Genomic DNA, 16,801 nt, shown 5'->3' on the forward strand with positions numbered 1-16,801 from the left:
TATCAATTGGAAATGGTGAACATCTAGCTTACAGAAACCTTGCAAGAAGTTAAAGACAAATTATTACATCAGTTCTCAACTAACAAACGTTTACATGTCACAAGGACGAGATCAAATATGCTTGCAGTATGATTTCACCAGCAATGAGTAAAAAGACTATACGATCGAGCCAATGCACTTCCATCAAATATCTGAAAAATGACATTGTGGCAGCATACAATCTTTACATAAGTATTGCAAGGGGCACCTAGTCTTGCAGAATCAATCCTGTACCCATCTAGTCTCCTAGATCTGTCCTGTTTTATTCCAGGCACGTACGGTTCCTGCTAGAAAGCTAAGCCTGATTGAGAAATTATATACAGCTCCTATACAAATTCACACGAGAAATCAACAAAGATTGGTTTTCAAGGTAACCTCGTCCTTAACAAGGTCCAGTTATTTAACCACAAGGGTTTGTAAAAATGGTAAGCAAAGGTCAAAACCCAAGAGAAATCAAATGCCTATAAGCTTTACAGCATATTAGAATTTTGTAAATTGTTTCTCTATGACACACAGAGTATAAGAGAAGGTATGTATGCGAGTATATATGCACCTCTATATGCTAAAGAAGTTCCCACGTGCTGCCTCCAAATTCATATCTCGGAATCTAGTAACAGAACCAAGGTTGGGACCTGAAACAGATTTAAAGTCAGAGACAGGGCAGATTGAAGCAATTTATATCTATTGACCAAATGATCTGATAATTTTTGGGAGTAATTAATAAGAGACAATATCACCCCAAGAGAGGAAGACTTTCTTCAAGCAAACCCAAATGCTTTTGGAATTGCATATGACCAGGCATTCTAATATTGATTCATGCTTCTGGAAAACTTCGCATCAAGATGGCCAACAGAAATCAAGTTTTACAAATATTTAACATTTTTTCCAACAATTTGACTATACTAGTATAAAGACTTATAAAGACAAATACTGGGACAACCAAAACAGTCGTCATCTCATTATAATGGGACAGAAGATTACAACTTACAACCAAAGTAACGTGTTGTATTGAGCTGATTTTAACACTTAATATCATTTGCCTAGCCCAAAAAGGCGAATTGAAATCTCTTGTGCTTTAGATGACTTGTGCACACTAACTGGCATAGACAAGCAATTTCCACTCAAAAGAAGCATATTCCATGATATAGAACATGTTTTAAAAAAATTAAGACATGAAATAGGAATGAAAAAACAGAAAATCTAATGTCTTATTCATCATTATAACATTATAAAGCTTCCTTCAATTCCCACATCTCAATTACATCCTAATTCTTAACACTAAAGCATGTATTACTCACAATTCTCTTATTCACTCAACTCAAATACTCAAATAGTCACTAGCTCCAACAAATTTCCCATTGAAATAAGCCACCAAGAACCTGTCCTCAAAATCAACAAAAAATACTTCCTTCGTTTTTTTAGTTGCATCACTTTGCAAATTGCGGACTCCTAGGCAATTTATGGAGATGAATGAGATACAGAGAATTGAAAAAAAAAAATGGACCCATGTGGCAGGAGAGAGATAGAGAGAGTTTATTAACTAAATAGAAAAGTGATGCAACTAATTAGAAATTTCCGTTTTAGGAAAGTGATGCAACTAAAAAGAAACTGAGGAAGTAGCAAAAATCCTAGGTATCCCTATACCCTTGCAAACACTTTACGTGTTAGGCTTTGAACTGACTGATGTAGACATGGATGACCACCCCATTATCCACGAAGGCACAAGAATCGATCTCATCATCAGCATTACCATGATGACTTACCTCCTCCTATGGACTACTACTTGGTGCCGCAAAGACTGCAAACTATCCAACATAACAAAATCCCAGTCACCATAAAATTTTCATCAAGGCAAATCAGCATAGTGGTAGACAGCATCACAGAAACAGTCAGAAGCCTGAAGGAAAAAATCCACATTATTGAGGGTACCCCTATTAAGAGGATGTTACTCTATTGATCTATTCCTCAGGGGTAGAAATGGAAGATGAATTTCGATATCTAAGTGAACACAGAATTACTGAATATTCAGAAATCACTGTTCTTTTCAAGAACATGAACCAGATCATGGATGAACCTCTTTGCAGAAAGCTAAGCATGGTGGTACAAAGACTACAAACCTCGAAAAGTTTGCTTAACGCAGCAACCATACCCTTGGAGATGAAGGAGAGAAGCACTATTAATGAGGTGCGGCAATTACGGTTGAGTAGAAGGATTCAGCCTATGGATGATTACATATTCATCCATAAACAAAGGATAAGGCATGATAATTGTAGTCTTTATGGTGTTGATAATGGATGTTAGACTAAATAATGTAGGGGGCTTGTAATATTCAGCAGTAGTACTACTGCATCAACAAAGCAGTTTTATTTAAGGTTAAGTTCAGTGATTCACTGCTTCGTTGCTAAGAAAGATTAGGTGAGCTATACCATTAAGGAAAAACTTCTATTTATTGATTGACATCATAAGACTGTAATGTTTTCCCATAATAATGAGATTATAACGATGTTGTTCATCTTAAGTAGATTGTACAATAATGTATGAAAGATAGAACATTTGCCAAATTTGGAAATATAAAATAAATGTAATCATTTCAGCATTTTTGTCCATGTTTTTAAAAAGGAATTTTTGCCCACGTTAGTAGTATATTATATAAGGTATACACTCGAGGGGGAACACCTAAATTATGACTTGTAACAATGATGGTAATTTGAAACACATCTGCCACATGCAAGCAATCCAACTCCAATTCCCAAATTAAAAAACTTTCCCAGGGTAACGAAATTTAGTAAGTTGCCAATAGGAAACCTCTCCACCTACAGAAACCAAGATTCACCCCCTGGCACCAAGCCTCTGAACTTCAAAAGTATTCTTCTAAAAACAAACCAATATCACTAGATTCGCGGCATGCATTGTCAGAATCATTGTTCCTCTGAATACTCACATTCAAAACCCCTGCATTCAAGACTCAATTTTTGTCTCTTTCAATTTACAAGCATCTAATTTCCTAAACAATAAATGCTAATGAGATACGAATCTGAGCAGCAATGCACTAGCAGAAAAATTTATACTTTGAAGTTTTCATCTAGTTATGCTGACACCAGTGATCAAAATCATCAACTAAGAATGAACTACATTTCGCCTGAATGTCCTACTTAATCAGAGAGGAAAAAAATTGAGAAAATTAGAACACACACCTAAAAGAATGCCAAGGAAATGCTATTTGATTGTTTCAGTAGAGGCCCAACATTCTCAGCTCTGATATGTGGCTAGGGTCAAGTTCAGGAACATCTTTACTCTCACGGTCTTCCACTATGTACTCCTGCACAGAATTTAAAATCTTCAATCCAAATACATGCAACAGAGAACTTAGTAACATCAATGAATTCCGGCCATCACTCACACAGAAAGACAATGCAAGTAACAAAACAGTACAATAGAAGCCTCTTGTCACATGACATGAAATGGTATACATCTCTTTAACAAGTAGGTCATCAAGAAGCTAGAGTAAGTGAAAGTATTAAAATTTCAGATCAGATGCATTATTTAGGAGCATGTGATGCATGTCTAATATTGACATCCAACTATAAGACATAATTGCATTGCTCAAGACTTCCCAATTTTAAGCAATCGACATTAAGGAATAATCAGTACCTTTGTCAACTCTTGTTTTGCAAGAACATGATGGTGGCGCTCATTGATCCTCTGTCCACATATTATCGCTATGAAGAAACCATAAAGCAAGCCAACAAGTATAATAGCCAAAACTGCAAATATTGGACCAAGTATGTAGGACATCATTAAAAAAAATTCCACATATGAACCCACAAAAATTACAAGTTAGATTAAGACATTAGTTGTCAGTCTTGTCATACAAAGGGAAAAAAAATTATGCAGTAACAGAGAAACAAATAAGATTGCAGCTACAAGTGTCCACAAAAATTCAAACCACTCTACCATGAATTTGTATTCATAAAAAAAATTGAACTTCAAATAAAAAAATAATAAAAAATAAAATCCATACATAAGTGCTTAGTGCATATAATACTATAACATTAATTAGGGTGTATACATTCTATAAGAAGATATTCCCTCCCTTTCTTTTCGTTAGTCCAATATACATAGAATCTAATGTTGATTTTGTTTGAATTGAAAGGGTACCAAGGGAATTTGATTATGCATTAAGCAAGAGTAGTTGTTCAATTTTGCAAGGAGATTCATTTAATTGAATTGCAATTCCACAAATCCTAATTTTCAATGCAAAAAACTAACCAAATTGAAGCTCTAAAAGATTCTTTCTTGAAACCCCAACCACTCTTCACAACTAATTAGTGATATGTTGAGCAGATGTTGAAGAGTGAATGAAATAGGAGAGCTATAACCCAAAATTTTACGAGCCCAAAAGGGAAACAGAAGTTTTGGGGAGAAAAAAGCGGAGCAAAAGTGGGCCATGTGACAAAAACTGTCTAACGATCTGTAAATGCTTGGAACTTTGGTATTTTAATACAGAGTAAATACAAATTTATAAATAGTAGTTACTAACAAATTTTCCAACTACACACAGAAATATTTGAGTAAATATTGCAAGACAAGCGCACAAACCAGCAATTACCTCTGAAACTCTATCATGTTTTACACATTAAAGGTTTTGTAACCAATTTGTGAAAGCATAATATTATGGGGTATAAATGAACTCAAGCCACACATGTCCATATTAATTCAGATCAATAAACCAAATAAGATTCAACATCACACTTCTTGAAAATAGCATCTCAGTTGCAAAGTTAAAAAACATTAGCAACACAATCACAAAAAGGAGCAAAGAATTCTGGTGGAGTAATAAAGCTTAGTTCAATATGTCATATGCAGGAGAATCAACTCAGACCACGAAATTTCAACAGAAAATTCAAGAAAAATTATTATTCCTTAGCAACAACAAAGAATAGCTAACTGGCTTAGTATTTATAAATTATAACACCTGGACTTGTCCATGAAATGAAAAATAGAAAACTACAGATAAATTATTGCAGATAGATGCTTGACAGAAAAGAATCACATACCAGCCATGATATAAAATGCATATGGGTGTTCTTGATAGCCAAACATTTCACGCAGTTCTTCGCCATAGAACTTGTAAACCAGAATGCCTAACACTGCCACAATCTGTCAAAACAGCTTAATTAGAATTTTAAAGCATGCCAAACAAATAAGTAGTACTAAATATGTGCTTAGTATGTAATATGAACACACACGGACATACGTATATGTTATGCATGTATTGTTGATTATTGTCTAGTGTAGTAAATTTAACTTAGCAACTTATAGCACATGTGCTTAATATGGCATCCCATAAATACTATCAAAGCAGGTAAAGTGCATAGGTAGAACTAAAAAGCTAATAAATAGCCCAACTATAGAGCACATGACTTTTCAAAATTCCATGAGAATAGATTATGGAAAATCAATAATATGATTATATCTTTCATATGCATCATTGGATCATAATAGGGCTAAGGGCGAAGCCAAGAAGAACATAGGTTTACTCAACATTTCTCTTCAAAACAACGCATCTAAGAACCCTCCTACTTCCACCACCCCAAAAAAAATTAAAAAAAAAAAAAGTGAATCGTATATACTTCCTATGTTCCAACTTAAAGTTTAATTAAGTACACACTGAACGGATCTAACAAGATCCACATGATTGTATTTTTTCATATCTATAATTCATAAATGCCAGTCAAATTAAAGTTTATGAATACTATCAAAAGTCAAAACGTGTCAACTAATTTGGAACTAAGTAAGAATACCATTGAGCCAAAAATCCTTAGAGCGGGCATTTCAAGCTTTTGGGCGGCTGCAAATGGGGGTTTCAACGAAAGAGACAATCCTCTTTAGAAAAGAAGAGGAAGCAATTTGTAGCTTTAAAAAAAGAATCACAAGTTTTACCTACTGTAATCATTATATTAACAAAAGATAGCATTTGTATAGGTCAATCATCTTTTGAGGAAAAAAAAGGCTTAGCTATACATGATTCAAAAAATGAGATTGCCAATTTTTTTTCAGTACCAACTTTAGAGGACGAGATATGCCTAACCACATCCTTTAGAAAAATATAGTAGAGTATTGGTAAAAGACTCTAAAAATCTTAAACTTAAAAGTGTAATGGAATAGGAAAGTTGTCACTTTATCCTCGGTCTAAAAGACCATGGCTTTTGTTTAAGGAATCTAGTGCACGCCCTTCACTTAGAAGCTGATACTTAAAGAACTCTATAAGTGTCACAGCTTAAAATCACTCCAGCAACAATTCTAGATGCATAGTCCAAAAAGGGAAAGTTATTTGCAGCCAAATTAATCGGTGATGTTTATTAGGAAACAAAATATTCATACTGTTTTTTTTACTGTGTGTTTACTGTTAACAATATTTAAATACTTTACAGAGCATCATGTTATGTCATTATACCATCTGAACAACTATAAAAATGAATGCATGATCTCTTGCAACAAGGAACTGAAACTTTAATCTCAACCACCAGCGATCCGATGGGACATTTGCTCGCAATAAGAAATTTGCCCGGCATTCTGTACAATGAGCAAAAGCAAAGCCCTCCTGAGAAAATGACATAAATGCGATAATAACATTAAGTTAATCCTCCAGAGATGAAAATCTACAAAGTTAAGATCGGAAAAATGATTAAACATCAGGGTAGGTACGCAGAGATTTTTTAACGCTGGTTTCCAACTTCTCTTGATAAGCAATTAAATTTTAAGCAACAAATGTTTCTAGACAATTAGCAGGAGTTGAAAAAGAAAAAGACCAAATATCTAAAAGAATAAAGGAAAGTAAAAACCTCAAGAAACTTTAATAATATAAAGATGTATCCTAACCCTTAAAGGAAATATATCACTTTAGCTGAACTTTAGAAGACAAGAAAGAAGCTGTATATCCAAGAAGTACATAAAATTGAGATAGGGACGGGAAGGGAAAATAAGAACTTGCTATTCAGTATCCTCTAAATCAATCACTGTTCAGTATGGCAAATGTTGCCTCACTTGTTTTGAATTTCTTCAGGTTATTATCCCATTACACAGCTAGGAAATTATAATTTTATAATTAGTAAAACATTATGTAGCAATCCTTTCTATCATGACTAACTGCAATTAAGAGCACAGTGCATAGATTTTAAAAACGCAACCAATGATACATGTCTCTTGAAATTCACCAAAAATAAAAATCATTTACGAAATGTTCTTCCACAAGTGGTCACTGAAATGAGAGAGATATTTGTTTTTGGAGAGCAATCGTCACTAATTGCTGCAATTTGTGGGTGCAAATACCTATTTTATCAAACTCAAAAATATGGAAATCAAACAACTTGGTCGACTTCTAAACCATCACGGAAGACAACTTCAATGACTATGTAGATCTTCTAAACATATAGATGATACAGTTATAAATCACTGTGAAATTAAATTAACTTTAAATTGTTCCTGTAATTAATAATACCTCTGTTGCAATATTGTATATAATCTGACAACTGAAACAGCTATTTTTCCATCAGCTTTACTTGTCACTTAAAAATTAAAATATCAATGCATTAGTACTAGTCGATCTAAGAAAAATCAAAGCAATATTAGTTTTCAGTTTTGGATACCAATGCCATGAACAATCACTAACGATTTTTCAAATGGAAGTGAGTTAAAATTTCTAATTTAGGGGCTCTACTTGGTCTAGTACACTTTTGGCTATAGAGGATCAGATAAAACAATAAATCTGGCTGCATGCGTAATGATGTGTACTACACTTTTGTCCCTGAGTAAGACCTTTAAGAAATGAATTTAAATCATATACCTTTGTGGACCTCCAATTGTCAAGACATGATCTGTGGACATACTTCTGAGTGCCTTTGCAATGACATGGAGCAATTAAATCCTCTCCTGACACCATTCATCAACTTATTAATCTCTTATATCAAATACTTGTATAAGATAACATCTACAGGAAGAATCAATTTATGGACAACAAAGACATATCATCTGTAAACAAGAAGAGACCATGGGCACAGGATCCTCATATGAGAAATAAATATTGAGCAAGGTATAATTAATACAGGCTACAGGCCTAAAGCATGATTAGAGGCAGGGAAAAGGAAAAAAGCAGTATTGCTGGTATAAACTAAATAGTTCCACAAGTGGTAAAATACCTTCAATTTCTAGGCATATCCGGCATTGTGGTTGCTCTGGATTCACTAAACTGCAGTTCTCATCAGCTTCAATATCTGTCACAGCGGAAGTATCACAAACAACAGTTCTAATTTCATAAAGGGTAGTTTCCTGAGATTCTTCAATTATATGGGAATCCGACAGGATAGGCTCTGTTTCCGAATCATCTTCTCCACGACTGCCATTCGAAGCTAATTGCATTGCAGAGAATATTAAAATTCAAATAGTCCAAATCATCCCTTGATTTGTAAAACTTGCAAACCATTTCACCTGTCAATGAAGGAGATACCTGCAACAAGAGAAAACAAAGATGTAAAAGCCAAAATCCAAAGTAATCCCCCACAAAGTCAATTATTGACTTCTCGGTATTATACTCAAGTTCTATTGTCATGCTAGTGTTTGTCAGCTCAATGTATACATTACTGTAACAATAATTTAGTATGATTCCCAACAAGACAAGGTTATGGAGGTCCACATATACATAACTCATATTCTAAAATTATCTACAAATGATACTGAGAAAGTTTGAAATACCCAACATGAAATCAAGATGTATTCATAAACTTTTTGGAGCCAACCTATGCACCATGGGGCACTCTCTTCCCATGCAAATGCTGGGGGAAAAAAAGATTTTGTCTCTACAGGGTAACGCATGACCTCTAATTTGGAAAAGCAAGAACTTATCCATAAATCTACTACAATCTCATTATTTAATCTTTCAAAGAAAAATGATGTCTTATACGAAGTACTTTACATCTCTTTTATAGCTTTTCAAAAGTAGTTACACCTTGACTACTTAAATCTTGTTCAATTCACCTTATTTCCACTTATTTTAGGAAAAATGAGTTCAATTTAGGATTATTAATTTCAGGATTAAGTTCATATAAGGGGTAATAAGGGTTACTCAAGTTCAACCTACATCTAAAATAATTTTTAATAAAGTCTAATAAGTACATATAAATAGATATTAGGTGAATAGAACTATGTTATTAACAAGAGTATATTATAAGTGTATTCTGTTACTAATATACTAGTATTAATCTTAGCTCTTTTTCTTTTCTTTTTTTTTTTCCATTTCCAACCTTCTTAGTTACATTACTTTTTCAAACTTCATATAATTGTTTGTAGCAGTAGTCTCCTCACTAGATAATAGAATAACACGTAAAATCCCGGGACATCGCCCAAGCTATTATTATAATTGGAAATTCAGATATTAAGCAAATAAAGTAACTGCTATAAATTCCTAAGTGCTAAATTAGACTCCGACATTGCCTTCATCATTTAAAGATTAAAATTAAAAAATAAAAAAAAATAAAAAAATAAAAAAACAAAATTTGCTGGTTTAGATTCCATTTCCAACTTAACTTACCTCACTAACCTCAGCATTTCATGCCTAAATAGACTATATAACTTTACTGTGTAAATGATCAAAACACAAAATTTCGAGCCAAAAAAAAAAAAAAAAAATTAAAAAAGAGCAAAATTCCACAATCTTAAATCTATAATCGTCATAAGGAAATTCACTAATCAATTCGAATTTGAACACTCATATAACGCGGATCATGAATCAGCTAAATCAATGCCGAAAAATTAAACATCAAAAAAATTGCAATCAATTCAATACCTCAGTAATTTAAAATTAGCTAAAAAAATTGATCAAATTCGCCAATAATCAAAAAGCTTAAGAGCTAAAACTAAAATTAAAAGAAAATAAAAAAAAATAACCTGATTGAATCCGCCATTGTTGCAACCTCGGAGATCACCGACAATCCAAAATAAACAGCAGAATTTAGGGTTTCGTGTAAGAGAAAGTTTGACAAAAATGGCGGCTAAGAAAAATTGAGCAGAGGAAAATTGACAGAAATTGGATGAGAGAGAAAGTTGCGAGATTTTGTTGATTTACTGTATTTTTAGTTGGAGCGCAAAAGTTAGAGGAAAAAGAAGAAAGGGGAAGTTCAACTTATGGTAGGTAGTTCAAGTTGGGATGAGGTCAAAGTCAAGAGAGGGAATATTGGATGCCACGATTTTTTTATTTTATTTTTTTTGGTATAAACAAAGATATCAACTTTTGCTTAATTTGGGTTAGATTTCCATTTTTGTTAAAGAAATTTTTGTTAAAGAATGATATGATGAAGTCATTTTTTTTTTTTAAAGCTTTTTTAAACTAAATCTTTCTATTATTAGTTGCAAGAGTGGATTTTGTTTGTCAATTTTTAAAGGGATTTAAACCCTCAATCTCTTATAAGGAGGAATATTAAACTATTTAAGCCAATTATTAACAATGTTATAAACATGAAAATAAATATTTATTTGACAACACAAGGTCTAATTAAAAAGAAAAGAAAAAAAAAGATACCACAAATATTAAATACATATAATCACAAGGTTTAATAAATGAGAAAATACATGTTTAATTGTATTTATCAAGGGGTGTATATGTAAATTATATTTAACTTTGGTTAAATGTTGTTTTCTCTATCCTCTTTCAACCTTTTGGTATTTTCTGATTTTCTCTCTCCTCCTTCAGCCTTTTATTGTTTTCTCTTTCCTCCTTCAACCTTCAATTTCAATGGTGGAAAATACATCTTTTCATTATATGACGTCGAAATCAATGGACAAAGAAAGCTTATCTACCCTTTAGGGTTAACCATGCCTGTTAATCTCACTTTGTTATTTGAGTTTTCGTTAAATTCCGTCGGCGAAGCCGCCGAAAATGGTGGTGCGAAGTCAAATTTAATGGAGGAAGGAAAGCTCACCTGAGGTTAACCATGCCATTTATTTCTCCTTTTGTTATTAAGATTTTCGTTTAATTTCGCCGGCGAAACCGCGTCGCCGGATATAGAATCGAACGGACTTCAAAGCGAAGGTGAAAGTGGCCAAAGATTTGAGGGAGAATATTAAGGTGGGTGAGAAGAAAAAATATGAACAAGAGTCAGAAGATGAACATGAAGACGATGACGAATAGTACCAAACGAAGAGTTAACGGTGTTAAATTTAAAAATCTGTCCAACTTGTCATAGTGGCCCACAAAAAGTAAAAATATATATATTTTTAATCAAAAAATACAATTTTCAATGCAACTTATTTATGAAAATGTTATTTGATAAATATAATTTGTTAATTTGTGTAAAATAATTTGTTTTCTAGGCTATAAACTGGGGCTTGCTCTTAATAAACGGAGCAACCCAATGCAACACCCAGTCCACAAAGTAGTTTTTGAACTAAAAAATTTGTGTCTATGTATATTAGCCCATCAATTGTTGAGGAAAAACGAGTTCATTAATGCGTGAAAAACTGGTAAAATAAAAATGTAATTTTGCTGCAGTAAGCATAAAGAGAAACTGCTAAATTAGTACATGTCTTTCATACTATGTTTTTTCTTTTTATGTTTTAAAATTTTCTAAGCAAAACAACACCATTTAATGAAGGGAGTATGACGAGGAGTGTGAAATTGGGAGCATGATAAAATTCGTGTGTTAAACGTGTGGATTGGGCATTGGTAAACTTGTATTTCATAACTTATGCGATCACCTTCTAAAAGGTTAAAGCTGTTATAATGATAAAACTGTTCAAAATAGTATGGCTGCAATTAATTTAAGATAAACGAAATATTATGAAAATTTGGAATTGCTTAGTGGACACACCTACCTTATGCCTAAAAACTTGTGGGGTGTTAGTTATACTAAACTGTTGTATCAATTACACAAAACAAACTGTTAGCTAGGTTGGTTTATAGCAATCACATAAATACTCAAATTGGTGTAGTGAGTTCCTAAATACGATTATGATTGGGAGAAAACATTACAAAATTTCAATTCATCATTCATATGTAATCAAGACAATTTCTTTTTTTAAAAAAAAAAACACTTTATTCAATTTAGACAAATCTACATAATGGTAATTCACATTTTTTTATATCCCTACCTTATAAAAAGTATAAAATAACTCTTAGGAATAGTGTGCTGCCAATTATACCCTCAAAAATGTGTATCAAATTGTGTGCAAAATGTGTATTTACTTTTTTACCCTCATTAATATGTTTACTATCATTAATATATTTAATGCCTTTTTTTCTTTATTCATATATCATCAATTAATTCAGTTTTTTTTTTTTAAATAAAAAAATTCTAATATTTTACACTTCATATGATATTATTATTATTTAAAAAGCAAAAAAATTGTATATACAAAGGGACGGTTTATAACCAAGATACCGTTTATTTTTACTCTTTTGTAATTGCTCTTCTTATTTACTATCTTTTTGTCCTTTAATTACATCTATCGTTAAAGTTTATTAGCTTTTGAAATGTACATATAAAAAACGTTATAGAATTTGAATGAGATTCATATTAAATAGTACAGTGATATTTGAGCAGACGTATGTTATCAAGAGGTATAAAGAACTTAAAAATCCTAAAATCAAGGGGAATCAATTGATGGTAGAAAAAAAAATAGCTGGTATTAATTATTGAGAGAATTTAAGAGGAAAAAAATATACATTATTGAGTTTTTAGCTGCAGCATTTTACATATTATTACTCCATAGTCCATGCATATGACCACGGGTCCACAGCTCACAAAAAAATCATTTGAAAAAAAACACGCTAAAAATATTACACTAAGTATTATTGAAACACGCACATCAATTAAGAGTTCTAAACTAACACTCGAGTTCTAAACTAACACTCGGCGCTTAAAATATGAAGGGATGCAAATCAATTAAATATTACTTAATAAAAATATTGAAATAACACTATCAAACAGTTTAGGGTTTTAAAAAATAATTGTCTTAAAAGATTTTGGTGGCTTTCTTATACTTTTCTACAAATTCACCACGTAGACACATAAACCAGATAGTGTACATATTAAAATTACCAGGTGTACCACCCAAAGCAACGATATAAATACATGCCAATGCAAATTCTCCGCAAGAGCTAGCCCCTCCGTGCGCATCGCGCGCGTATGATACCCTAGTATATATAGATGTAAAGTACAAGAGAAATTAGAAGCGTATCCTCGCAAGAGCATAATCTAATTTATCTAAAAGTTTTTAAAAAATAATAAAAAATCTATGAATAAAGGGATCAATATCTTGATACGTCAGAGTGGAATATCCAAGAGAAGCAACATAATCTACTGCTCGATTTGCTTCACGTTAGATTAGGCGGGAGTTAAACACCGAGAAAAGACTATAAAATCTCCCTCCGTCCCCAAATGATAGTTCCTTATGGGCAAAAATCACGGGAATTAAGAAACTTAACTAAGAAGTACAACTCTATGGGAAAAAGAAATTGATAATGATTAGCAAATAAATTCTAAAGAGAGAAAGTGTTTTTGCTTTGCTGTTTTCTACTTTTCAGAAGAAACCAAAGGGTTTTTTTTTTTTTGTTTTTATTCAATGTCCACTAAGAATGCACTATGCAAAGCTGAATCCATGTGAATTAAATTTGACCAATGAAATTAGAGTATTTCATCACAATACCCAATCAAATTAAAGTACACAGATTGCTCTCTAAATCAAATCAGAATTGAAACTCTTTTTTTTTTTTTTTTTGAGAAAGCAGAATTGAAATTCAGTACTCCGTATAAAAAGAATTTTATTCCCTCCTAAACTAAATGAAGAGAGAGAAAGAGGGGACATAAAAATTTAATGCCAGAGGAGAGAGGAAGAGTGTACAATTTAAGAGAAAATGGCACAAGAATCTGAGGAAATTACGGGGTAATATGGGAAGGATAGAGGAAAACGACAAAAAAATGAGGGTATTTTGGTAAAAATAAAATATTAAAGCTACTTGAAAAAAGCAAAGGGGGCTATCAATTTGTGACTGAAAATAGGTCATAAAGGACTATTATTTGGGGACGGATGAAATATTTATCATCCACGAACAGTTGCAACTTTCATAGGTAAATTAAACTTACCCAGTAAAAAAAAATTATGAAAGATAATAATATGATCCATTTTTAAAAGGAAACCATTGCGAATGACAATAGCTTTAACTGGAAAAAAAAAACTAGACAAGAGCCCAAATTATAAGTGCGAGTAGGGCTGCAAACGATCCGGGCCGAGCCAGTTTTTGTCTGTTCGAGCTAAGCTTGATAAAAAATATTTGTGTTCGAACTATCTCGAGCTTTTAAAAATCTTGTTCAAGCTAGGCTCGTTAAAAATTTGGCTTGTTCGAGCTTTGTTCACGAACATACTCGTTTTCATTTCAGGTTTAACTTCGAGCTTGAACGGGTCTAAATCGGGTTTAATTAAATAAACGAGCCGAAATTTATCATTAAAAATATGATTTCTTTCAAATTTTAACACATCCATTTAATTTTATATAAGATATTTATATTCTTTCTATAGAAAAAGGTAATGACAAAGTTTTCATGCCTTTACATGGTGAAATAATTAGTACTTTTTACAAATATGTATGAATAAAAGATTTATAAATTTTCCAAGTTTTAATTGGCAGTGAAAAAACTTATAAATGGACTTAAACGAGTTGTTCATGAACGCTAGGGTTGGATGTAAATAACCCTATGGTTAGTGCTTCATGGGCATCAAGAGTCTTAATTGAAGACATCAGGGCTAATAACGATATTTCTGCTAAATGCCATCCTATTTCAAAGATTTGGTGTTCAGATGGATATAAGCACACTATACAGGGTTAAGCATAAGGCATTGGCTGAAATTCATGGCTCTCATGATGAGTCTTATGCTTTTTTACCCAAGTACTGTGAGATGATTAAGTCAACCAATCCTGGGTCATCTGCATTTTGTGCTTGGGTTGAGTTACAGGAGCCTGAAAAACCATTGGTTTTCAAGAGCATTTTCATAAGTTTTAAAGGAGTTCTCGAAGGTGTGAAGGCATGTAGAAGCTTGATAGGGGTAGATGGTGCACATCTTAAGGGAAATTATGGGGGTGTGCTGTTGTCCGCAGTAGCTTTAGATGCCAATAATGAGTTGTACCCTTTTGCATGGGCCATTGTATCTGGGGAGGATACAGAAAATTGGTGCTTTTTTATGTGGCATCTGAAGAACATGTTGAAGGATCTTGGAAGAGACAACTGGTGCATAATCTCAGATCGACAGAAGGTCAAGCCCATAATTATTTATCTAATTTCAGCTTTTGTTACAATGCATTCATGTACTGAACATTGTGGTATCTGATTATGCAGGGGATTGATTTGGCATTATCTGAGTTATGGAATGAAGTTGACAGAAGGTACTGTTGTAAGCACCTTGTGGCAAACTGGAAGAAAGCGTTCCCGAGGCCATTGTTGTTTTCTCTTTTCTGGAAATCATGTGGTGCATTCTCACCATTTACCTTCAAGAAAGCCATGGAACAACTTCAGAAAGTTAATCCAGATGGGAGAATATGGCTATCAAACTTAGGAGATCAGTCTAGGTGGACTAAATACAAGTTCAACACTGAGCTAAAGTGTGATGTCAACAAAACAAATTTTGTTGAAAGTTTTAATGCGACTCTAGGACTGGACAGATGTAGGCCAGTGCTGACCTTACTTGAAGGTATAACATGCCACTTTCATTAACTTTATCGTTTCTTAATTTATGCACACATCCATCAAATGACAGTATGTGTAATTTTTTTTTTAGGGATTAGAAGAAACACTATGGTTAGGATCGCTTCAAGAAGACAACAATGTGAAACTTGGGAGAGGCAAGACATCTGCCCAAACATTGCAAGAAGAATCCAGAAGCTTAGTCATGCAAGCAGGGACTGCATCCCATACATGGCAGGGGAAGGAGAGTATGAAGTCCTAACTGGCAAGTCTGTTCTCCCAGTTAGCTTAAACAAACACACTTGCTTGTGTGGAGCTTGGCAGCTAACTAGTATACCATGTAAACATGCTATTAGAGCAATAATTCATGCAAGGTTAGATCCACACACATTTGTGCATGAGTGGTATTCTGTGAGCAAATACAAGGAAGCTTACAGCTTTGGTATCAAGTCTATCCCAGATGTTGAGCATTGGCCAGAGATTACTATGCCAGAGATTACTATGCCAGAGATCAAGCCACCAATCGTGAAAAGGGCAATAGGTAGACCTTGCAAAAATAGGAAGAGAGCTGATGATGAAGAAAGGAAGGGTAAAAGGGCTAAGACCTTCAAATGTAGTAAGTGTCAGGCATATGGACACAATACTTTGACCTGCAAAGGAGGTCTGATATCAAAACAAAAGGCAACCACTGGTCAGAAGGGAAAAAAGAAACAACCTCCATCCCAGCAGCTCAATGCATCCTCCTCCCAGCCAGTAAAAGGAAAGAAGAAACAACCTACATCCTAGCCTTGAATCCTTGATAATGTTTGATTATTAAGCTGAAGTAGGGGTTTTTTTTTGTCACTTAACAATGACGTGTTAACATGTTCAAGTCTTGTCATTTGAAAACATAGTATTAGTTAAGTGTGGGTGAATATGATCTTGACTTTTGGATATTACATTCATGTAATTTGTGTTAACAGTTATGGCAGGGTATTAATTTGGGTACTACCCACTTGGATTTTATTTTCAGATTATCCTTGCAACACACATAA

At 33.2% G+C, this 16,801-nt stretch overlaps 2 protein-coding genes and 1 pseudogene across 4 annotated transcripts; 2 read left to right on the forward strand and 1 right to left on the reverse strand.

Annotated features, from left to right (window-relative positions):
- Positions 1–28: 28 nt before the first annotated feature.
- LOC145570205 (uncharacterized) lies at positions 29–10,170 on the reverse strand. Of its 3 annotated transcripts, none has more exons than XR_014096410.1 (9): positions 9,982–10,170; positions 8,238–8,545; positions 7,886–7,971; positions 6,497–6,643; positions 5,097–5,199; positions 3,691–3,803; positions 3,234–3,358; positions 593–671; positions 29–323 (listed from the first exon to the last, which is right to left on the reverse strand). XR_014096410.1 is itself a non-coding variant. In XM_081629233.1 (8 exons), the coding sequence occupies exons 2-7, from the start codon at positions 8,455–8,457 to the stop codon at positions 3,269–3,271; spliced, it is 759 nt and encodes a 252-aa protein (XP_081485359.1). In that variant the 5' UTR covers positions 8,458–8,545; positions 9,982–10,170; the 3' UTR covers positions 29–671; positions 3,234–3,268. The 3 variants fall into 3 exon arrangements, 1 of the variants encoding a protein (XP_081485359.1); XR_014096409.1 differs by having other exon boundaries at positions 29–365; XM_081629233.1 differs by having other exon boundaries at positions 29–671.
- Positions 1,811–3,225, forward strand: LOC145570764 (uncharacterized; annotated as a pseudogene).
- Positions 10,171–13,945: 3,775 nt separating the features above from the next.
- LOC145570765 (uncharacterized) lies at positions 13,946–16,553 on the forward strand. Its single transcript, XM_081629908.1, has 4 exons — positions 13,946–13,974; positions 14,874–15,339; positions 15,423–15,774; positions 15,862–16,553. Exons 1-4 carry the CDS (start codon positions 13,946–13,948, stop codon positions 16,551–16,553), a joined length of 1,539 nt encoding a protein of 512 aa, XP_081486034.1.
- The last annotated feature ends 248 nt before the right edge of the window (positions 16,554–16,801 follow it).

This window comes from Chenopodium album, chromosome 12 (genome assembly GCF_948465745.1).
Source record: "Chenopodium album chromosome 12, dcCheAlbu1.1, whole genome shotgun sequence".
Taxonomy (NCBI): domain Eukaryota; kingdom Viridiplantae; phylum Streptophyta; class Magnoliopsida; order Caryophyllales; family Amaranthaceae; genus Chenopodium; species Chenopodium album.

What these genes read in the sequence shown, in the direction of transcription:
- LOC145570205 (XM_081629233.1), bottom strand. Translation starts at nt 8,457, where the DNA reads ATGCAATTAGCTTCGAATGGCAGTCGTGGAGAAGATGATTCGGAAACA. An exon ending in ACAATTGGAGGTCCACAAAG is followed by an intron (nt 6,644 to 7,885) that starts GTATATGATTTA and finishes TCATTTTCTCAG; the next exon opens with GAGGGCTTTGCTTTTGCTCA. An exon ending in TGCATTTTATATCATGGCTG is followed by an intron (nt 3,804 to 5,096) that starts GTATGTGATTCT and finishes CAATATTTGCAG; the next exon opens with TTTTGGCTATTATACTTGTT.
- LOC145570765 (XM_081629908.1), top strand. Translation starts at nt 13,946, where the DNA reads ATGGCACAAGAATCTGAGGAAATTACGGG. An exon ending in GAATCTGAGGAAATTACGGG is followed by an intron (nt 13,975 to 14,873) that starts GTAATATGGGAA and finishes CCTATTTCAAAG; the next exon opens with ATTTGGTGTTCAGATGGATA. An exon ending in AGTGCTGACCTTACTTGAAG is followed by an intron (nt 15,775 to 15,861) that starts GTATAACATGCC and finishes TTTTTTTTTTAG; the next exon opens with GGATTAGAAGAAACACTATG.